General features: G+C 43.4%; 1 protein-coding gene across 1 annotated transcript in view; it reads left to right on the top strand.

The window, feature by feature from the left end:
* xirp2a (xin actin binding repeat containing 2a) overlaps positions 1-25,112 on the top strand; it is a 91,816-nt gene that overhangs the window by 51,581 nt on the left and 15,123 nt on the right. The window contains exons 3-4 of the mRNA XM_080720404.1: positions 8,091-8,260; positions 23,965-24,108. Of these exons, the coding sequence (XP_080576530.1) occupies positions 8,091-8,260; positions 23,965-24,108 (314 nt within the window). The remainder of the gene's footprint in view (positions 1-8,090; positions 8,261-23,964; positions 24,109-25,112) is intronic.

Here is a 25,112-nt window from a genome sequence, read left to right on the forward strand (position 1 = left end):
TTTAAACACGCGTCCATAAGACCACTGTGACTCAAGGCTAAGGGCATGTTGGGTACTTCACCTAAAAAAAGCCAACCCCCCCCCCACCCCCTCCTCCTGTTTTCTTTTAGTGAAGGGGGGGTTCTAAAATAAAATCAGCTGTCACTGTATGCTCGGGCCTCAATAAGCTCAGTAAGCTGAGGAGCGCACACACTGCCGGAGCTGGTCTCCACACAATACCCCCCCTCTCGCCGTCTCTGTGACCAGGATTGGGCGTCCGTGCCCCGGGCAAAGCTCGGTGACCCCCCCACCACCATCTGCCTTGAAAGGGCTTTCCTGGAGCTCCAAGATCCCACACTTTTCCTCCTCACTGGGATTCTATTGGCATTTGCCGTACAGAGCAGAGCGACAGAGAAGAACAAGGTGAGCCTCACGTGCGCGTTATTATCGGCATTTGAAAGTTGCCTTACGTAGTGGCTGACGCAACGCATGTAGCGCTTTGAATACCTTGTGGAGTGATTGACTACACAATGGTGTTTTGTTTTTTTTTGCTTCGGTGTTTGCCAACTTTGTGTGATGTTGCCATGTGTGGGCAGACGTGAAATATCATCTGCGAGAATAAGGAATAATAGTTATTTAACCATTTAAACGCAATACTCAAGGAGTTCTCCCGGGCTCCGTGTCTGGCCTGCTCTTTTTCCCCCTCTACACCAGATATCTTTAAAATAGCTGTGTTGTTGTGAGCTTGTAGATCTGCTATTTTCACTGAATGTTTGTCGCAGAATAGGCGGCGCTAGGTTTCATCGTAGTTCTTATACGAGAGGAGATGCTGCGTGGTACGTTCTCATAATACCTGGACTGTCACAAAAACACGCATCCCCCCTCCCCACGTTTTAGCGCCGACCAGACATGCCTGGTCGGCGCATCTTTTTCTAGAGTATTCTGAGAGCAAGACATGCTGGAGACATTAGTGCTTAATGTACCACGTGGGAGCACTCGAGGGCACAAGAACGTCCTCTTTTTATTTTTATTTTTATTTCACACTTAAATTAATGTGCTGTTTTTTTTGTTCATGCCTGCTGCAAAATCACCCTGCGTGGATGACATTTCAATTACTGTCAAATCTTTTTTGGGGGTTTCCTGGCCACCAGTCTGGCTAGCGAACAGAAAATGTGGGCTTATTTCAGTCAGTCACCGACGTGGGCAGAGAGCAGAGGAGAGGCTGGGGCCAAATTTCTGCACACGCACACTCTCTCTTTCTCTCTCTATCTCTCTTTCTCTCCCTCATCGACACACTCTTGTACGTTAGCTCTCTCTCGCCCCCTCTCCCTCGGGGTTATATTCTCTCCTCCTTTACTCAGACAAGCACCCTCTCCAAATTTTTTACGCCCAAGTCAGCCTATTGAGAGTAAAAGAGCTGAATATATTTGCTCTCTACCTCTCTCTCTCTCTCTCTCACGGCACAGCAACAGTCCACCTTTGAGCGCTATAAGGGAAGCGGCAGCTACAGGGTAACAGGGGTGTCGGTGTGGCCCTGGGCTCGGCCCAATATAGCCACTGAATCGTGCATACCAGCCTCGTGGCCTGTCTGCCGGCGCGTCTGCCTTCCCCATCGACTTCTCGCCAATCTCCCTCCCCTTCCCTCCCCTCTCCTCTCCTCTCCTATCGCTGGTGCACGCTGAAAGCACCACTGTCATGGCAGTTGGAAGAGATTAGCAGCTAATAAGAATCAGCAAAAAGAAGAATGGGGGTTGGGGGAAAAAAGAGAGCGATATCAGTTTTCGCTCTCTGGAGCGGCATTATGAGAAGTCCAGCGGCTTCTCACTATCAAAAGGCAGGAGTTGATATCGGCTAAGTGCTTGCCCAAAGCGTAGACCTTAAGGATTTTTCTCGTTTTGTGTTGCCCCCCCCCCTCCCGATACGATATCACAAAGGTAAATAGAGACTAAGCCCCCATTTAGACTGAGGCCTTTTAGGTGATAAAGCCGTTTAAGAGCGTCATTAAGGTTGACGTTGCCAGCATTGCTAATTAAACATGGGTTAGCGACAGTGCCAATAAAACACTGGTTATCGCGAGTGAGGAGATTGGTTGGACTCTTTCAAAGCACAGAGAAAAAAACTGTAAGTCTGTGTAATTTTTAGATGTCCTTGATCTTTGTATTACCCTCTCTGTCTCTGTCTCTCTCTCATTCACTTCCTCTCTCTCTCCCTCTCTCTCTCTTACAAACCAACATTAGCTAACTCACATCCGCTCTCTCTCTGTCTCACTCTCTCTCTCCCTTGTAACAGGGGAAACATGACTCTGCAGACAGGGCCGCTTTATAAAAAGCAAGGACATCTTCGCGGTTCCATTCCTGTTCATGCCGTTACCTCAGCTCACTGCTATTCGAACTCTGCACCCCCAGAGCGCATGCCTGCTCTGCTCGGAAGCCGCCTGAGATACCCGAGATACTGTTGTCACCGTGGTGGCTCTTTGGCCCCGAAACCCCTCGTTTGCCCTTCTGTCCCCGCGCGACGGCAGACAGACGACCAGACTATACATGACGTGAGCTCTCACTCCTCCGGTGATAAATGAGAGGCATTATCCCCCGGTGCTTTCTGTTCACGCCGGTGTCTGGTTTCGTCGTGACCTCGAGGTGTAGGATGTCTGACCTGTATTTATGGGCCGCGAACTGGTTGGGAGGAGGGAAGAGGTGGAGGTGGGGGGGGAGGTAACGAAACAGTTTATTTTCGGTTGTTGCGGTCGTTGGCTGGTTGCCGGAGGCTCCGCCTCCCTCTCTCTGTCTATTTCTTCCTCGCCGTGGTTACATGTGTGCAAGTCTTTGAATATTTCAAATCCTTCTAAGGTTTTCTGAAAAAACCTATGTTTCTATGTCAGTGGTGCTCAAACTTTTTCATGTGTAGGACCCCCAAAATGATATGTATTTGGCCACGGACCCCCATCTCAAAATATTTAGTGCCAGGGACTCCCCAGAAGCAAAATTTTAGTTATAAATGTTCGCTTAAAAAATACATATATTCAAAGATTTGCACACATTTTCAAGACTTTAAAAAAATAGCAGATCTACAAGCTCGCAGCGCAGCACCGTGAGCTTGTATATCTGCTATTTTTCAATAGCTAAAGTATAAAATAATTAAGGCCCCTCCACCTTGGGCCCTGGTAACTCAGTCCCACTTTTCCCCCCCTTGTGACGCCCCTGTTTGCTAACATGCCGGCGGTAGCAGGAGGCTAAAAGTGAAGGAGTGATGGGAACGTGGTTTTATCACTTGGCTTAAAGTCGAGCACATCTGACTCATATGGGATTCACGCGGTTTGAACCTCCGCCAGAAGAACCCATATTGTGGCCCTCCTCGGTTATGAGCGCGGATCAAACCGGAGGGCACTTGATTTGACTGACTCATGCAAATGCTTAATCCACGGTGTCCAGGAATAGGACGTATCGAGTGAGAGTAGCTGGTGTATTCATAGGTTTTCTATAAGCAGGCAGAGGAAGACATTTTGGTGTCGCTCGCTATGCGTACGGTAGGTAGGTAGCACATGAGCGGTATGTGAGAGTATGAAGCAACCTATTCTTAACCTTAGTAGTATTCTGTGAAACCAAATGAGATGTCTATAGAGGAAGGGTCTTCAACATGGGGTCCGGGACCCCTAGGGGGTCCTCAAAGTTACTACAGGGAGTCCTCCAAATCTTTGTGTGATAGAAGCTTTTTTTCTCCTTTTCTATATAAACCATTTGAGCCCTATAGCGTCCATATTCTGAGAACTTTAGCCAAAAATAGCAGATCTACAAGCTCACAACGCCTCGCGCTGCGAGGCGTTGTCAGCTTGTAGATCGGCTATTTTTGGCAAAGAGGGTTGGAGTGGAGGGGAAAAAAGAGCAGACTAAGTACAGAGTGAAAGGTCAAGTTTATGAAGTATTGATGGTTCAAGTGGTTGGAAAACAAATTAATATGAATCGAAAATGCACTGATGATTGTGCTGTCAAACAATGAAACTATATGGAATCTATGAACAGGTTGTGGGGGTCCCTGCTTCATCTCTTTCATCTCTCGCTCAACTAAGGGGTCCTTGGCCTGAAAACATTGAAGACCCCTGATATAGAGGCAGGGATTGATTTACGGGGGGGTGAAAATCCATGCTTCTGATATCCCTCATCTCTCATCCATTGTTTATCACCGGTAGCCAGTGGTGGAAAAAGTACTAAACTGTTTTACTCAAGTAAAAGTATCAATATTGCAATATAGAAATACTGTAAGGGTGCACACACACCAAAATGTGGTCGCCAGCGGATAAACTCTTTTGGTCACTTCAGTCACTTCCAGAACCCTCCCCATTCCGCCTTCGACTGAAAACGCCCCCTTCCCATTGAAATGCTTTGGCAGAAAGCGGAGTGTGGTTGCACCCTTAGGGTGCCCTCAGACCAAAATACCTATGAGAGTGGAATCCGCGTTCCGCCAATGCATTTCAATGAGAGTGAAGCGGTTTCATGCCAGCAGAGGATTTCTGCAAAAAACGCTCCCTTCTCATTGAAATGCATTGGCGGAACGCAGATTCCACTCTCATAGGTATTTTGGTCTTACAAGTAAAAGTCTGGAATTCTAAATGTACTTGAGTAAAAAAAAAAAAAAACGTCCGTGCGACGCATTGTGAGCTTGTAGATCTGCTATTTTCAAATGGCCGAAATGTATATTGGGCTGAAGTGGTTAATGTATATTTTGAAATAATAATCAAAATCTACTAATTATAACCTCACAACGCACGGCTGTGCCACGTGTTGTGAGCTTATATGTCATCGGTGTGATGTCATCTCGGTGTACTTACATTACAAACCCCAAAATCAATCCTCCAGTTCTAGGCAACACAGAAGGGGGGGAACTTTTTATTTATTTCCACACAACTCCTCTAACTGGTATATTAATGACATAGTTCAATATTGAAAATGGGTGCTTTTCCCCTTTAAGTGGGTAGGAAAACTCCTTTTTACTATTCAACCATGCATAGAGAGGCCACAGATCCCCTCCAAGGGGAATCTGATTTTGCATACAAATTTCAGATGGTATTGAATTAGTGGTAATAATAATAATAAGACAACGAACGCCAACCAAGAAAGAAACAGCATCTGAGTGATTCTAAAATAATTATGCAAAAGGTTTACACTGTGAGAGCAAAAAAGTATTTGCGTGGACTCTGCTGCTGCATGCTTTCATCCCACAGCAGTCCACAGAGAGAAAGAAAGCACGGCACTGTGAGAGCTTCAGGGTCTACTGTGGGTGGACACTGGACCCTGACGCAGCCTCCTCAGATGTTTAATGATGCTTTGTAGCACACAAGAGTCAAATGTAAAATCAATGCTCTCCTCTAATTGGCTCTCCGCGGGGACGCCCCGCCAAACCAACACACTGAACCGCTCACGCCTGGCTGATTTATACTCCGAGTTGGAGTGGGGTGGCGAGCACCAGAATTCACCGATCTCCAAGCTCACAGACGCGCCGCAGCTCGACACGTCGCAAGCTCGTAGATCGGGCCTGTTTTCGGGTTGCACGAGACGCCGGCCCCCGCAACTAAGCATAAATCATCCATTAGAAATGTGTTGCGCCTCAGCTCTCTCTCTCTGACAACATTCGTTAACGATAGCCCTCTGTCCGCCTCCTGCCAGGCTTCGTTGTAGAATAGATATTTCACCGTCTAACAATTCAGAGCTGTGTTAATAAATATTGTCTTTGATTTTCAGTCCTTCTGCCCTTAGGGTCGTGGGGTTTTGGTCCTCGGGGTTAGAACAAGAAACTTGCACTATTGACAAAACCGTTAGATATAAAAGAGCCGACATTGAGATATTGCCTTTAATGCTGTTTTTCATCTTCATGTGTGTGGTATGAATCGTTTGAAAGTAGAAGTGCACGCACAACTCCAAGTAGTTTCACAGTACTAGACTTCTTCTTACCGGGTGCACGGTCGGGAAACGTAACTTTACAAAAAGAGAACACCAGCACTCACGGATCAGTCCCTATAAGGCACTTTTTTATTTTGAATTAAGGTCGGTATGGAAAGCTGCAGAGCAGCAAACGGACGCGTTTCGGCATTAAGCCTTCATGAGTGTTGCATTTCCATACCGACCTTAATTCAAAATAAAAAAGTGCCTTATAGGGACTGATCCCTGAGTGCTGGTGTTCTCTTTTTGTATGGTATGAATCAGTCACATACATACTGTACATTTCGACCGATTCTAAGGCTTTGTTCAGACTGCAGGAAAATTAAACATGTTTCTCAAATAGGATCTTTAGGATCCGATTCACTGTGCGTCCACATTGTTACTGATCAAATCGGATTTGTGTCTCCAGGACAAAACCAATATTATTCCAATCTGGATAGGCCAACAAGAATCTAATTTGAGCTGCCAGTCTCAACACAGAATGTCCCAGCTGAAAAGACTATTTCCGTTTGATCCGGTCACCCCATCGAGGTCAACGAATGACGGCGGCGACATTTGCATACCGTGCATTACGTTTTGCACCGAAGCATTAATTATGAAAAATGTCCCGTAAGTCCAATTATGAAATGTCAAGGTCTGGTCTTGCGGTCTTCATTGAGCTGCCGTCGAGATGAAGAGCAACGAGAGCGAGTTCAAATATCAGCCGGCGCCCGGGGGAGTGAATGTAGATGTTTGGCATCAATCACACATTTGCCGCATTATGTCATCATACTGTAGTAATGACATGCAAATGAGTTGTACTCATGGATGGATTAACCCCCGCGAGGGCCCCTGGCCCATATTTTTTTAGGATCCCCCGCCACCATAACCCCCCCCTCCCTCCCGACGCGCACTACCCAGCTCGGATTTTAAGCCATGATGATCATCTGTGGGCCAAGAAAGCACCTGTAGACAACAGGGGAGGGGCCAACACACTTTTACACATTTTTAATTAACCTATACATTTAATTTGATTTGAGTCAATTGTTAATGACCACGCGGCCCAGTTCCCCCAAGGGCCCCTGAGAGGCAAGGGCCCCTGGCAACGGCCCACCGGCCCAATGGTTAATCCAGCCCTGGTTGTACTGTCTGAGAATGGTGAAATTGAATGATCCCGAACCATGCATCTGTATAGCAGTGGGTCTCAAACCTTGGGTTGGAAACCCCAGGGGGGGTCACCACATGATTTTGGGAGGGGGTCCCCGGATGACAGTGATGTGACAATTTAAGAACTTTTAAGACTTAAGAAGAAAGAAAAGAAAAATACATTTAACTGCATAAAAAGTTATCAATAGACTATACTATAAAAACTGGCCAAACTGTCAAATAATTTTGAAAATAGCCGATTTACAAGCTCGCAGTGCCTCACGTTGCTTGTAGATCAGCTATTTTCACAATATTTTTCTGTGGAACTGAGTCAAACTAAATTGAATGCCTCAACTCCTACATAGTGCTTGTCAGGGTTGGGGTTACCCAGTTCAAATCGTGTTGGGGGTCACGGCCTGGGGGCCCCCAACCAGGGGGTGCACAGCTAAATAGCCCTATGGAATGCGTGTGCTAAATAAAAAACAACGTAATACTTTCTAAGGTCAATTGAGCATCAAAACAATATTTTAAATGCATTCCATACATTACGGGGACTGCCCATAAGTCAGAAGGTTCATTAGTCCGAAGGTTCACTGGAAATGTACTGTCATGTACATGACATCATCAACTTGCGACAGGTGTTGGTGTTGTACCCTACTTGCGACAGGTGTTGGTGTTGTACCCTTGAGTAAAAGATGAACTACGGTATTTCAAAAAATAAAGGTGTTTTTAATTGTTTTTTATTTGAGTTATAGAGGGCAATTAAAAAGTTTAAAGGCAGGATTTGACATTGTAGATTGGGGTTTCCAGAGATAAAAAATCATATCAAATGGGGTTCTGTGGCTTGATGGAAATCAAATTTGGGGTCCTCGAAAATGAACATGTAATGTAACACTGTCCTAGAAGGTCGATTCCTGCTGTGTGTTGACTGTGTGTGTGTGTGTGTGTGTGTGTGTGTGTGTGTGTGTGTGTGTGTGTGTGTGTGTGTGTGTGTGTGTGTGTGTGTGTGTGTGTGTGTGTGTGTGTGTGTGTGTGTGTGTGTGCGTGTGTGTGTAGCAGCGGGCAGCGCGGGTGGATCCAGGTCAGGGCATCCAGAGGAAGGCGTCCGAAGCCAGGGGAACGGGGCCTCCGGGGCCGAAGAGCAGGGGTCAGAACCGGTGTCAGTGAAAGAGCGCCTGGCCCAGTATCAAGCAGCTGCGACCAAGAAGGAAGTCACCAGTTCATCGGTAAGGCGATACTTCCACGCGGATGTTGAAACGAGACGCCACCCAGGTTACACGGGCAGATAACAACACACAAGTTGACACGTGCACGCACGCACGCACACGCACGCACACACACACACACACACACACCTATACTGGTAGATGTGGTTTAGCAGGACCCTTTAGCTCAAACCTGCGGTTTACAACATTAGCAGGACACCACTTTCCACTTGCTTTACTAATATGTGGAGCATGTCAAAAAATCTATTTTGAGCCATAGAACACATATTTCACTTCAAAAGTTGAATAAACTCAACACAACTCAAGTTTTAACAATCTGACAAAATCCTACATTAGGAGGACATTAGATAATTAGGTTCTAAGCTCCGCCCATGTGAATTAACAGGACTAACTACATTAACAGGACAGCTGCAATTAAACACATGAAAATATGTCACTGCAGGGTATTTAAGGGTCAAATGTGATTAAATGTGACATAGCTAAACACAAACAAGGCATTCTATTGATGTTTTTAAATCTCTTCCTAAGACACATTTGTTTTTTCGCTTGCTTTTAATGTTCCTTAATTTTCCTGCGCAAATCGCTACACAGTATGTCTACACTCATGTCATCAACATGGATCTGTCCCATATAGCGCCCCCATCAGGCCGATTTTTTCGAACACATTTTTGGACACTGCTCCTACAAATCAAAACTATACATTGTCCACACAACTAGGAACCAATGCCAGTTACATCCGTCTTTGTATATACATGTGACCTGACGGTCGCTTATCTCCCGATTAGGGAGTCTTACTGGTAGGCCTGTTTGTCATTTATGCACCATGTACAGCACTTCGGTCAATGTCTCTTGCCTACAGTGGTGTGTTACTGTTTCAACACCTGACTTGCCCTCAGGATCAACCATACAAGTGGAATATAAGCCAGTAAACATGCAGGACTGGAATGACATCGATACAAAGCTCACTAACTAAGTGTTGTTGGTGCCACTGAGATGGTAAACTACAATTCAATGCAATATGACTACTGTGTGTGACTTAGCAGGCCTGAGAACAGGCTGAGAGATGTGATTTCAACATCTTCAATGTTGAGCTACTGTTAATAAAGTTCTGCAGTGAACAAACTAGCATTTTCATCCATCTTGGTCGAAGGGGGACATTGAAAATGTCATGACTGAGGGGTCAATAGACTTAAGCTTTGTGAAGTTAACTTTACAGCTCGTCTGTTATTCTTGACTTCTTTAGAGATTTTCATAAGAGATTTACTGGAAGGGTTATAAGACCAAAAACTATAGCTGAAAAACACACCAATCATGAACAAGGTTCAACATTTATTTTTTGTAGGACACAGGAATGTAGCCCTGCCCCGCTGTAATCAGACAAAATTCGGGGAAGACCGCCAAAGCACCTCAGACCGTAGGGATGGGACAATATACGATATTATCGTTTATCGTGATAAAAAACACTCACAATAATCATATTGTGGAGATTTAATTTATCGTGATATCATCCTCTGTCATACACTGGGATCAATTCACCTTTTATTTGCCGAGCTGCATATCCAGTACTATTTAAACCCTCTATAATTGGTAAAAGGTACATAATATATGTACTTGATACAGTAGTTTTTCACTCTCTACCAAATCTCTTTGCCAAAAAATAGACGATCTACAAGCTCACAATGCTTCGTGCTGCGAGCTTGTAGATCTGCATGATTACTGCATGATTGATCTGTCGCAAAGCCCTCTCCCTAACTGTGAGGATTGGACGACAGCGTAGCAAAACACTTCCACCCAAAGTTGGCTCCCATAACCCGCTAAAAAGCCCGTACCTTGGCCCCCCATCGACCGGGAGAGACGGGGCCAGCACCCAGGGGGTACCCAGGGGCCCAGCCACCGCCAGGGCTCCCCACGGACCCCCTGGGAAAAAAATATGGGAAAATAGTCAAAAGTAGCCGATCATAAATGTGACCCGATTAGGGAGTCTTACTGGTATATAGGCAAATTAATATCAAAAACATTTATATTACATTATTACGGCCATGGTGAAACGTTGCTGCTGGGGGACCTGCTACAGTGATTATAGCTACCCAGAACATTTGAAGGGAGCATTTTTCAAATCATTTTCCGAAACCAAAATCTGCCTTAGACTGCAGCCTGTCGATTGTAGGTATAAATTATCGATACATTTGTTGTTTTTGGGTCAGTTTTAAGTGCACTGCAATTAAGCAATGACATTGTTTTTTCCAGCGGGTAAATGCACAGGAAGAAAAATTAAGTGAATCTTTAAAATATAGCAGATCCACAAGTCTAGGTATGCAGGTCGCCGGTTCGATTCCCGATCCAGACGACCTTTGCCACATGTCATTCCCCATCTCTCTCCCCATTTCCTGTCTGTCTACTATCCTAACAAATAAAGGCATAAAAAGCCCAAAAAACTAATCTTAAAAAAAAAGAAAGTCAGGTCTGAGATTTATCACCCAGCCCTACTTTAATGTTGAGTTACATGTTGTATGACATCATTTTTGTAGCTGCAAGGAATAATTATGGCAATTATAATTTGATAATTGATTTGCAGTATCTCATAAGCTACAGTGCGTTACTGCATCCCCATTATTCAGTTGCCTGCAAATGTATAAATAGGCTACTTTTTCCAGAATTATGTTTAATACCAGCGTTAGTCCAGAAACCCCCACATTTACATAAATCAAAACATCTATTTTCAATAAAGTAGTAAATGAGGATCTCCCTCAATTGATCTTTTCGAGAAATTAAATAAAGGTTGAATGAATGCAAATCTTTTGTATTGCTAAATGCTCATGATGTCCCCGAACATGCCATGACAAGGCAAATGTTTTCTTTGGATATTAATGTTATCACCACCGGCACCACCAAGATGGTTACTTTGTCAACTATCATTATTCTGATATTGCTACCATGCTGTTATGTAAAAATGTTCATATTCTGTTCACACAGTGGTTCTCAAAGTGAATTCCAGGTTGGAATCCACTTTGAGAACCACTGTTCAGGCCCAGGGACTCTAACACTGTTGTTTTTGACAACAAATTTTGATTTAGTTTTGAATAAAATGTCATTTAATTTTAGTCATAATTTAGTGACCTGAAGAGTTTTAGTTTTAGTCTAATTTTAGTCGACTAAATATCATACATTTTTAGGCGACTAAATCTACAGTTCATTTAGTCAACTAAAATGTATTTTGGCAGGCCTTGATGGCATCGTAATGAGTGATTTTACACTTGGTTGTGTGCTGAAAATAGCAGATCTACAAGCTCACAACGCGTTGCGCGACACGTTGTGAGCTTGTAGATCTGCTATTTTCAGCACGCAACACTTGAGAACAACCAAACATAAAATGACTCTCTACTCCACTAGTCCCTCCCTAACGTTTTAGTCTAGTTTTGATTTTGTTGACGAAATTGTCAATATAATTAGTCTTAGTTTTAGTCATCACAGCTTAGTTTTTATTTAGTTTTTGTCAGTGAAAGAAATGCAATCGACAAATACTTTTCGTCATAGTTTTAGTCAACAACATCTACACTGCTCTGACAGTACAAATGGAACCAAATGAACACTAAGTCTCATGATGCAAGGTGAAATTAACATTATCTGTCTGTCTGTCTGTCTGTCTGTCTGTCTGTCTGTCTGTCTGTCTGTCTGTCTGTCTGTCTGTCTGTCTGTCTGTCTGTCTGTCTGTCTGTCTGTCTGTCTGTCTGCCTGCCTGCCTGCCTGCCTGCCTGTTTGTCTGCCGATTGTTAACCAATTTGAGTTAAGCTCTCCTCCACTCTTTTCAAAGATTTCACCTTGTGCAGGGAAACCCTTTCACTCATTCTTTCCACTGTAGCCCACTTGCTGATTACTAGCTTGCAATGCAATCAGCCACTGATCAAATTCACCTGTGCTGCCTGCCCATCCCCCATCCCCCATCTCCCTCACTGCACTCACTCAAAACTGTGTGAGTGAGAAGCTGCCCCTCCCCCCACAGTCAGTTGGTTTGTTTGTATGCAGTCTGTACAAGGCAAGGCTTTAAATACTGTGAATATGTGTGAAAGTAAATCCTACGTGTTACTTTATGCTTAGGGTAGTCTTACTAGTGACTATATACAAATGGAACCAAATGGAACTCATAATCTGTGTAATCTATGCACATGGCTTATTTTTTTGTTCTGGTTAGTTAAAGCAGTGGTTCTCAACCTCTGGGTCAGGGAATTATTTTGGGGAGGGGGTCCCCAGATGATTATCTAAATGACTGTGCACCATTGCTTTCTCTCTGAACAGTAAACATACAGCATAAGGTTTAAGTGTAAGGGTATCTTCAGATTTCTAAAGTACCCTTCCGTAATCAATGGGGGCAATTTACCCCTTTTTGTGCAGATATATGACCGATTTGTTGCATGTCTGAGTCATCATGACATCACTGAGATGCCATAGACTCCTACCTACCCACTGTCTGACGTGACCTACCACTGCCGGATGCACCCACGCACACGCGCACACACGCACCTCATCCCGGATTGTATAACAGATTTCTTAAGCCCGGTTCACAATGCAACATGCTAGCCCAGATGATCCTTTTGCCGTCCTATAACCTAAAAGCCTAACATGGGTTGTGACAGCACTGAGAGTAGAGACGTGCTACAGCCAATCAGAGAACAGGACAGGTGGCTTGTTTGATTTAATTCACACATTATTTTCTTTTATATAATTAAAAGACTGTTTGTCTGTCTGGATCAATCCAGTGATATAACTTTAATAATTCTCGTGGGCGAATCCAGGTGTGACAGTACACTCTCAATGGAGCTATTGTAGTCCAGCCTGAGGATGCAGTAGCCTAGACTCCGAACCTCTTCAGGCGATAAAAGCAATATAGTTGCAAATTCTTTATCCTCACGTGCGTTGTGTCCCACTTGAGCTCCTCTTTATTGTGTACTTCAAGGAACTTGTGTACTTCAAGGAACTTTAAATCCCTGCTCCCTCAAGCAAGGAGATGAGGATTAGATTTGAGTCTGGAGGAATCAAGCAGGTTAGACTGATTGTAGTCCGAGCATTTCAGGCAAAAAAGTGCGCGATTCCATCAAAATACTGCACAAACTGGCCGGACTATAGTAACATTGTGTCACATATGAGGAAATGGCATATTCGGGACAACCTTGGTAGTAGGCTAATAAGGCTATGCTTTATTCAAGCCAAACGAGACACTCTATTTGGTGCTTTATGATCCCACAGGGAATGCTACAATTTGTCAATCAGTGTCATCACCGATAAACAAACTTTTACTGCACTGTTTTTACAGTACAGTAAAAGTACAGACAGTACAGTACAGACAGTACAGTTCAGTGATAAAAGTTCAAGGTCACAAGCTTATTTAGAATAATTTGACCTTAGAATTGTAGTAAGCTACTTTGGTGTCATATACTGTATCTGAAGGCTAGTGAAGTCACTGATCTACAAGATGTACACACAATTCGTAACACAAGAATTTTGCCTATACTGTGTAATACTGTGTAGAGGAATAATTCTAGAATCAGTATCGGGATTTAAAGGGATATTCCATTTAAAAAAACTCTGCCTTGCATGGGTCTGCCTCCCCAGGCTCAGGGCCTCTCCCCACACACACCCATTGTAACTTCAAACTCCATTATATTTTTTTCTGGTGACTCATACTACCCTCCTAATACATGAGCAGGCCATGTTTTTTTTTCGATACAATTTTTCATTTATTTGTAATAATTTTAATTTTTCAAATTTTCCCAAAGAATTATTAAAAATAAATGAAAAGGGTTATTGAGAAAACACGGCCTGCTCACGTATTAGGAGGGTAGTATGAGTCACCAGAAAAAAATAGTGTGTGTTTTTAATGAAGTTTGAAGTTACAATGGGTGTGTATGTGGAGAGGCCCTGAGCCTGGGGGGAAAGATAACATTTACATCAAATATATAAATATTCAAAACTGTTCAGGGTGTTCATAAAAGCCTGATTAGATGATAAAGTGACCAAAATGATCTGTAGGCTTGAACTTAATCGGTAAAAATGGTGCCTGGGTGCCTGCCTACTCCTGTATGTCGGAGTTAACTTAAACTCATATGTACTGTACATGATGTCATGGTCATGATGTGGTCATGTGATACTGTATATAGGAGCTACGCTGATCAGCATACATGACTGTGCAGAGCTGCTACCAGTGGTGCTTTGGGGTTTTCTTTTCAGGGCGGACGGTCATTTATTGACGTCACATGCACGAGCGCCTTTAGATGTGTGCGTGCTAACTAAAAGTTTGCTTTGAACAAATCTCATCTATCACAGTAATGGAGCCAGGTAGCCTGAGACACGCACAATGCACATACAGTCACCGCTGGAAACCTACAGTAGGTGTTAAAGTAGCCTATCCATATGAATAGGGGGGTATGTGCAAGCCCACCACTCACTGCCTGCCTGGTAAACCTGTTATGCGAATAGCCATTTGATTACCATGGTCATCACTTGTATAGCTACACATTTTTAAAGTGACAGTTTAAGTACTTTCTAATACCTCTAGAGTGACAGTTTAAATTAAACATTGGCCAAATTGACAAATATTATGCAGAAATTGTGAAAATAGCCAATCTACATCCTCGTGAGCATGTAGATCTGCTATTATTATTAATTTAGGGGGTTGTGTCCTGAAAAGGTTGAGAACCACTGCATTAATCCATTTAGGCCTGGGGCCGATTCTAAAAATGCCTTTTAAATCCGGCCAAGATTTTCATTAAGAAAACAAATGCAATTCATTAATAAAAAATAGAAACATGTAAGAACCACAAAATGTACAGTCAATTGGATGAGTGGTTTGTAAAATATGCATAGCCTCCTTGGAGTGAGCTAAAATGTTGGCAAACTTGGAAAATGGACATTAATATAAACGTGATTTTTTGGGACGTTTTGATTAATTATTACACAAAATAACAATACAACAATTGCAATATCTGGTTAAATTTGTATAATTAAGAAACATTGTCTGTATGTTATGCAAATCATGTTGCAGGCCCATGGTGTGGCAAACCACCAACATGGTAGACCCCTGAACAGTGTTTATGCCAAGTTTAGTGTGGATTGGAGCAACGGTGTGCCTGTGGCAGCCAGGGGCCCCTGGGAGCCACATTGGGCCCCTTGTGTTGCTATTATAATGGCCGACCCCTGAACGGTGTTTGTTCAATCAAGTTGAGTGTGGATCGGAGCAATGGTATGCCTGTGGCAGCCAGGGGCCCCTGGGGGCCACATTGGGCCCCTTGTGTTGCTATTATAATGGCCGACCCCTGAACGGTGTTTGTGCAATCAAGTTTAGTGCGGATCGGAGCAACGGTGTGCCTGTGTCAGCCAGGGGCACCCGGGGGCCACATTGGGCCCCTTGTGTTGCTATTATAATGGTAGACCCCTGAACGGTGTTTGTGCCAAGTTTAGTGTGGATCGGAGCAACGGTATGCCTGTGGCAGCCAGGGGCCCCTGGGGGCCACGTGGGGCCTGTGGTGTTGCTATTATAATGGCAGACCCCCAGAACGGTGTTTGTACAATCAAGTTTAGTGTGGATCAGAGCAACGGTGTGCCTGTGGCAGCCAGGGGCCCCTGGGGGCCACATGGGGCCCTTGGTGTTGCTATTATAATGGCAGACCCCTGAACGGTGTGTGTGCCAAGTTTAGTGTGGATCGGAGCAACGGTGTGCTTATGGCAGCCAGGGGCCCCTGGGGGCCACATGGGGCCTGTGGTGTTGCTATTATAATGGCAGACCCCTGAAGAGTGTTTATGACTAACGTTATTCACCCAAAATGCTATGTCATTGAAATGTTCATAAAAACATGTATGTGCATTAACAGGACTCTGACACCCAGCCAATCAGGTGCTTCAAAACATACACTGTGTGTGAATATTCATGAGCTTGTGTATGAACATGCAGTAGCATTACACAACCTATGGGGGCGCTGTTCAGACACAAAAAAGTCGGGTGTATGTGTATTAACAGGACATCAAAAAAAAAAGGTGGATTTGGGCTCTCTAGACCAGTAGAAACACTTCTGCTATTTCAGAATTGTCCATGAATTAGCAGGACACCAGTCCTGTCCTGCTAATCCAAAATGTCCTGTTAGTGTGGTGTGTATTCAGGCCAATTGTCCCGTTAAACCACATTTACCAACACACACACACACACACACACGCACACGCACACACACACACACACATTTTATGTACTTTTACTTTACTGTACTTTCATACTTCTGTACACCACATATCAGAGGCAAATACTGTACTTTTAATTCCTCAGTTATTTGACAGCTTCATTTACCGGTACTAGTTACAGTACTTTAGCAGATTTAGATTATCAATACCAAATTAAATGATAAATGATAAGCCCCAGCGACCCAGCAGTTGAAGTGGAAGCACATACATTGAATTAAATCAGCCCCATCTTAAACAACTGCAACACTAAACAAAATAATTGTGAAATGGGCCTTTCTGCATAATGATTACTTTTACTCTGGTACCGAAAGTAAATTTTCATAGTCTTGTACAATTTTAAATGCAGGTATTTTTCTTTTACTACTATTATTTCTACATTGTGGTATTGCTACTTTTGCTTCATCTGACTGAGATCTTCTTACTTCCACCACTGACACCCGAACACATGCATGCATTGCGTGTGTGCATGGCAACGCTCAAATAAAATATTATACTGTACTCATACTGCAGATTCACATTCTTTGCAAAGAATGGTAAAACAAAAAGATTATAAGTTCTCCAGTAAAGAATTGTACTCTGTGCCAAAGACGTATTAGTTCACATTGTGTTGCTAGCTGCTAAAACCCTGTCCATTCTCTTTAACACACAAATACCTGGAACGCGCCCGAGTCGCGTTAGATTTTAACCACCATTATTTTGTGCTTTAACTATTGAAAAATAGCAGATATACAAGCTCACAGCTTGTATAAGTCTTTGAATATCTTTCACCCGATCTTTGACCCGACTTCTAAATCCTTCCTCTAAATCAGCTGTTCTCAAACGTTTTCATGTCAAGGACCCCCAAAATTACATTTATTTTGCCACAGACCCCCATCTCAAAATATGTTGTTCTAGGGACCCCCCAGAAGCAGAATTTTGAGTTACAAAAGTTTACTTTAAAAAAAAATATATATATACCTGTATATTGAAAACTTTGCACACATTTTCACGACTCGGTGCCGCGCTGTGAGCTTGTAGATCTGCTATTTTTCAATAGCTCAAGCATTCAATAATTCTAAGCCTAAATGGCTTAAAATAAAATAAAATCGAAAATCCTCTGGACAATGAGAGCAGCGAGAAGGCCGTCTGCACTGATGCACTTTATGAAAGCCATAATTGAATGTACGGGCCATGCATTCAGTCAGGGCATGATGTCAGGCCTGTGCGGGAAATAAAGCGCCCTGAACTGAAACATTTATTTTCTTCTACAGCTTACTGCTAGAATGCAGTTCAATTTCACTGTCTTTGTGAGGAGGACTCTCTCTCTCTCACTCTCACACTCTCACACTCTCACACTCACACACACATGCACGCACGCACGCATGCTCGCACGCACGCACGCACACACGCACGCACGCACACACAGATGTCCTTGCTTCTTTTGATGTGATCAAGGTGGTATAGGAGTGCTTATATTTCATTCTTTAACCACTTGAACCCTGCCATTGCTAGCGCATTGTGAGCTTGTATTTTTGGCAAAGAGATTTGGTGCAGACAGAAAAAAAAAGTGGTCCAAGTACAGAGACAACTAAGGTCCAGTTTACTAAGTCCAGAAGTGTTAAAATATTAGTTTACTACAGTAAGTATATAATATAGAGCAGAGGTAGGCAACCTTAGGCACAGGTGCCAACATTGGCACAGGGGAGGGTGATCACCCACCGGCACACTGGCAGAAGCGTGGAGAGAGGATTTATATTTTAAAAACAAATCGTTTTTCAAACATGTTCAATTAAATGAAGTTAGCTAATTTAGAGCAAATTACATCTTGCACAAAATTCTACATTCATTAAAACTCAATGAACTCTGCCTGGGGAGGGAGTCGGGGAGATAGGTGGGTTATTGCTCTGGGTCTAATAATTGTTATAACAATGTCCTGCCAATCAAAATATGTCAAAAATATTTGTCATTATAATTCATGTTGACATGGCACACTGACACTCAGAAAATAATAAAAAAACATTACCCCTGCTATAGAGGGTTTAAGTGGTTAAATCGATTAGAAACCCTGGTCGCTGAACGCTGATCCAGGGTAGCAGTATGCTGCAACAACACCCCGAACCGTAAACAATAACATTTAGCGATGCCTCAATTTAATAGCCGCAGCTATTTATTATTCCGAAGGTTGGGGAGCTTGCGCGCCGAGTCATATTTTATCCTGTAAAAAGCGTCTTTGAATGCTGAGCGATGGATCCCGGCAGGCTTCACACCGTGTCCTTGAACCTAATGTTCCTCGCGATGATGCATGATAGACTGATTCAGCAGCGCCCTGTAGCTTCTTCATCACCCGAGTCATTCATCAGGCGGCGCTCGGGCGGCCCCACGCAGAGGTGACACACCTCTGCCGGGAGTCTCCGTGCGTGCCGGTGAGGCAAGGCGCTTACGCGTCAAAATCGAGTCAAGTCGGAATGGATTTCTATTTCACAATTCATTCAAACATATGCAGCGAAGTCAACACTTCATCAACTTCAAGAAGCTTCAGGATCACAATGCGAGACTGAAACGTGTGTACATGTGACTATAAGCCAAGGATGAAAATAAAAAGAAAAGACGGGAGAGCATTATATCGTGTGCGGACATTATCCCTTATCCATTCACTGTTTCCTGGATCCAGCACCGTATATACGTTTTGGGGATGTGCATATGCTATTCCTTTGGTCTATAAGCCAAGGACCCGTCCTATTTAGGACCAGCATTGCTTACCTCTCTATAAATATGTGGTACCGGTGAGGTCAGTTCTATTTCTAAAGCGTCTTTCAAAACAAGAGTTACAAGCTGCTTTATAGTAAAGCTCAAGCCGTAAAACAGGAGCAAACAATACACATAAAAAACGGCACAGAGGGCAAACAACACATTATAAAACAACATGCTTTTTGCAGCTCTTTAAAATAATAAACTGACTAATTGCCAAGGGAAGGCGGTTCCTTAGAGTGGGGGCTACAACGGCACGGTAGAAATGACAAGAAAACAAATTAAAATAATAGCTTTCTGTTTCATGGATGCGCAGCTCCTGAGTGCCAATTAACACTTGTGACAGACAAGGCCTTGGCCAGAAGACCCGAGAGAGGAGGGCACCATAATAGTTTGAATAATCAACTACATAAACCCTAGCGAACCTATTTTGTAGATTTGCAATTCAGTGAAAATCAGGGACGTGCTGGCCATTGGGAAAAGCGGGACAACTCCCGAACGGCCGGTTCATTCCCGGCGGGTCCAGGCCGGCCATTAGGAAAAAAATACAAATAAAATGTCGGCCTTTGTTCCACCTTGGGGGCTGGGCGTCACTGTCAGGCAGAAACCTAGTATCTCCAAGTTTAACAAATTTGTACATTTTTTCGCAAAGCAAAGCCCTGCTTCATCATACAAGGCCGTCGCACAAAAGTAGTGAAAACAGCAGATCTACAAGCACACAACGCCTCGCGGTGCGAGGCGTTGTGTGCTTGTAGATCGGCGGTTTTCACTAGTTTAAATCATTTTTAAAATGATAAATACAAAACAAACGGTTTTGGACATACAAGGTTTCCACCCGACAACGACGAAATATAACTCATGTAATTAGCCCACTGGCTTTGTCACAAATCTTTTAGCAGCAGCGCTATAGAGAGAGAGATCTCTCTCTATAGCGCGAGGGCCTCTCCAACGAGGGCCTCTCCAACTCTTTTTCCTGGGCTGAATCAGGGGCCCAGCATGTCCCTGGTGGAAATTGCACATCTACAAGCTTACAACGCATCGCATTGCGTGTTAGTTAACAGTATTTTGCAGAGTCTTGGGGTTCATTAGATGCTGGCTTCAACCTCCTTGACCTCAAAACACGTCCCTGGAGTCTTTCTCATTAGGCATCAGTTGAATGTCTGTTTGTGCACGTGTGCGTGAGTGTGTGTGTGTGTGTGTGTGTGTGTGTGTACATGCGTGTGTGTGGCCAGGGTGTCACGCCGCGTTGCTTCACGATGCTAATTGACAGATGATGTGTTTGGATGACGGATGTTGTTTTGATCCTGCCGGCTTGTCATATCCTTGAGTCTGCCGCTGTTACCTCCGCATGATAAATGATAGACAGCCAGGCTTAGCGGCTCACGTCGTTACAGGAATGCGCTTGGAAGCTTATGAACGGCCCCGCCCCAGGCAGCCTGTGTGTGAAAACAAAAGCCAAGGACACCGGCACAGATGGATGTTTTATGACTTCAAGGACCGCTTCATTTAACCATGTTCAAACCATCTTCGTATAAATGGTCTTAAATAATGTTCTTTATAAGATGGCACTGTGTTGTCTATTTGGCCTGTGTCACAGAGGAGGGCTGTGGACAGTTCGGCAGTGGTGGAGAAATTGCTCACATTTTATACTTAAGTAAAAGTATCAATACTGCACTGTAGATGTACTCCGTTACAAGTAAAAGTCCAGAATTCAAAATGTACTTGAGTAAAAGTACGAAAGTATTGTCATAAAAAAGTACCAAAAGTAAAAGTCCAACATGTTTGAAAATAGCAGATCTACAAGCTCACAATGCAACGCGTTGTGAGCTGTACTTAGTTACTTTCCACCACTGCATTTCGGAAAACTGCCTACCAGTGATCGGTAGGCAGTTGTGGAAATAATGGCTCTTATTTCAGCACGCTAACTTGACAGGAAGAGAAAGGTTGTAGTTTGTATTAGCTTGCAATCCCCGTCACCAAGTCATTGGTAGCCAGGTGGCCGGACACAAAACATTTTTGCCATGGACATTCAGGACAATAATATCAACAGAAACACATAAAGAGCTAGCCTTTAATCAATTACAGGTCTGTAACTCTGAAAGTGTACACATTTGTACAGTGGATTTGTACAGTTATGGTGGTCCTTGAATTTTTAATTTTTTTATTGTTTAAGAAACCACTGTAATAGTGGACTCCTAATGTGTCATAGTAAATCAGTGTCATACACATTCTGAAGAAAACCTGGACACTGACATTCAGTAATGGGGTAAAAATAAGAACATTATAATGTAAAAAGTAAAAAACTAAATCTTGCCACGGACACATTAATCCGTGTATGGATATATTGATGACCCCAGTTTCCACTGGATACAATGGAGATAATGGATGGTAGTTATTATTCAGTCAAAGCCGCTTCACTATGGACGCGTTGTGACACTGTCATACAACAAAGTATGAAATAGGGCATTGATTTGTGAAAAACTAAATTAAAGATGAAATATGTAAATTCGACATGGTGGTGCGTGTACACGCCTACAGGAGGCCTCTGTGTCAATTAACTTCACAGTCTGTGTACAAAGTTGAAAACTGAGGGAATATAATTGTGCTTCTGCAGACAGAAAGTGCTTTAATTAATGGGGACAGTATTACAGTACTTCATTAGAGAGTAAATGGACAATGCAGACAGGAGCTTATTAGCGCTCCTCGTTCAGATGTTGTTGTCTTACAGTCTTAAATACTATATATCTTTTTTTAAGATACAGTAAATTATTATGAATGAAACCTTGACTAATTCTGTGTTTATCTGTTTGTGTTTTGGGCAATTTGCACTGCACAGAAGTTTTGCATAAAGTAATGACCTTAATAAGATTGGTGTTGTGGCTGCTGCCCAATTTCTATTACATAAATGCTACCAATTAATTTTTTAACTGACATCGTTGTTGCTTTTATGTGTCTGGCGTTGTATATTATTTGCCTGCTACTCGCGCAGTTCACCCCTGAAAAATATTGAATTCAATAAATAATCTAATTAAATAAAGGTCTTATTGTTGGCTAGACAATAGATTGCTTCGTCGGCACAAATTGCAAATTGTGCTTGTTCTTGTCTGCGTGCGTAGACCTAATAGACGTTGACCCAGCATAGAGCCTATAGCAGGGGTGTCCAAACCTTTTTCGGGGGCCACATTAGAAAATATTAAAACAAGGGCCGACTATATCGCCTGACATAATTTACCTTCCAATAAAATAGCCTTTCTTTGACCTCATCAGAATGAGACTGGGAACAAGGAATCCTGACAAATTATACTCTGGGAAAATATTCTCGTTTAACGGTGCTGACGGGCCGTTCACGATATAATTAAGGAATCGAATCCGTGGGCCGTATAAAATGTGTCCTTTGGCTGCATTTGACCCCCGGGCCGCACTTTGGACACCCCTGGCCTAATAGGTTAAGAGCTAAATGTAATCTTGCCCGGTGCTTTTTACTCCCTCTAGAGGATCAAACTGGAACTGCCCCCCGCCTCGGTATCTGAACCAGTTAGATGGGCTTTCAACCAGCGGTGTCACAAGGGGGGGAAAAGTGGGACTGAGTTACTAGGGCCCAAGGTGGTATTATTATTGTAGCTCTGCTGTTTTTGAAAAGTCGGGAAAATGTGCTCAAATCTTTGAATATATGTATTTTTTAAGCGAACATTTTTAACTCAAATTTTGCCTCTGGGAGGTCCCTGGAACTAAATATTTTGAGATGGGGTCCGTGGCCAAATACATATAATTTTGGGGGACCTTCACATGAAACAGTTTTCAGCACCACTGACATAGAAACTTAGGTTTTTCCAAAAACCTTAGGATTTGAAATATTCAAAGACTTGCACAAAATGTCACACTTTTTCAAAAAATAGCAGATCTACAAGCTGCAAGCTTTTGGATCTGCTATTTTTCAATAGTTAAAAGTACCCAGGGCCCAGAATTTGGTGCGACACCCCTGCTTTCAACGCCAGCAGTAATGTTTGGGGAATAGTGCATACCATCAGAGAAAGCTGGCTCTTTTGACCACTGGCCATAAGTGAACGGTTTCCACATGCTAAAAGACACCATTAGGAGGAGAGATCAGTTCACTTTGTATTACATCCAATTACCTCCATCTGTTATACCATAGCCCAGCGGTTCTCATCTCCACTCCTTAGGGAGCCACAGAGAGCTGCTGCTTTTCATTCTAGCCACTTAATAAGGGACCAATTTAGACCTGGGACAGGTTCTCCCGGGGTACCATACACACGCCCATTAAGAACTGTATACATTAATTCATTTGGGCCGGGCACGCATTATTGCGTATTATTATTTTATACTTTAACTTAAAAAAACTGATTTTGACCCGACTCTGTAAGTGTCTTCTAAATCCTTCTAAGGTTTTTTGAAAAACACATGTTTCTATGTCACTGGTTCTCAAACTCTTTCATGTCAAGGACCCCTAGAATTATATGTATTTGGCCGCAGACCGCCGTCTCAAAATATTTTGTACCAGGGACGCCCCAGAAGCAAATATTTGAGTTACAAATGTTCACTTGAAAAACGAGACATTCAAAGATTTGCTCACATTTTCGTGATTTTTCAAAAATAGCAGATCTACAAGCTCGCAGCGCGGCACTCGGTGCCGCGCTGTGAGCTTGTATATCTGCTATTTTTCAATAGTTAAAGCATTCAATAATTCTAGGCCTAAATGGATTAATAATGAAAACTACTTTGCTTTTGTTTTCCAGGTAATGGATGATTCCGAGGCATGTTCGCTGCCAGGAGGGCTGGCCAGTGTCAAGAAACAGTTTGAGAGCCAGGAGTTCTCCTCCTCCTCTTCCACTTCCCAGAGCACCGTTACCCAGATCAGCGTCCAGCAGAGATCTGTGCAGGTACAGTGCAAATGTCTCGGAAACCCGTCTTAACCACATGGACACCAGCACAGCACTCCTCTTTTGGGCTAGTCATAATACATGAACCTCCTAGAAAAAATAAAAGGACATTCCATGAAAATAAATCTTTGGCGAAAATAGCCGATCTACAAGATCACAACGCCTCGCAGTGCGAGGCGTTGTGAGCTTGTAGATCTGCTGTTTTTGGCTAAAGTTCTCAGAATATGGACACTAGGGTTCAAGTGGTTAATATAAAATAGGAGAAAAAAAGAACTTTCTATCACTCAAAGATCTGGACGACCCCCTGCAGTAACTCTGAGGACCCCCTGTTGAGCTGCTGTATACTACTGCTCATTCTGGGTATAAAGCTGGTATACAAATTAACCTGTGTTGTCTGTGACATATGGAAAAAATTCAACAGCCTCTGAAAGGTTTTCAGCGCAGCTGCGGCTCATTACGGAGAGACTTGGCTGATAAAGGCCCTGGACTCCGTAAGGGCAGATCAAGGAACTTTAGCTCGCCTCATTGGCTCACTTACTCTCCGCCCACCTCGAGTCGAGTGCGTGAGGAAAATGCCAGAGCCAGCCTGGGCAGTACACTGACAGGCGGGCGCAGGGACGTGCTGGGCCCCTGATTCAGCCCGGGAAAAAATAGTTGGAGAGGCCCTCATTGCGCGCTATAGAGAGAGATCTCTCTCTATAGCGCTGCTGCTGCTACTCAAAGATTTGCCATTTCAGATCATGACAAGTGACAAGCCAGTGGGCCAATTACTGTACATGATTTATATGTTGTCGTTGTCGGGTGAAAACCTTGTATGTCCAAAACTGTTTGTTTTGTATTTATCATTTTAAAACTAGTGAAAACAGCCGATCTACAAGCACACAACGCCTCGCGGGTGCGAGGCGTTGTGTGCTTGTAGATCTGCTGTTTTCACTAATCTTGTGCGATGGCCTTGTATGATGAAGCAGGGCTTTGCTTTGCGAAGAAATTTACAAATTTGAAAC

Source organism: Nannobrachium achirus (assembly GCF_963921795.1).
Source record: "Nannobrachium achirus genome assembly, chromosome: 24".
Classification (NCBI taxonomy): Eukaryota; Metazoa; Chordata; class Actinopteri; order Myctophiformes; family Myctophidae; genus Nannobrachium; species Nannobrachium achirus.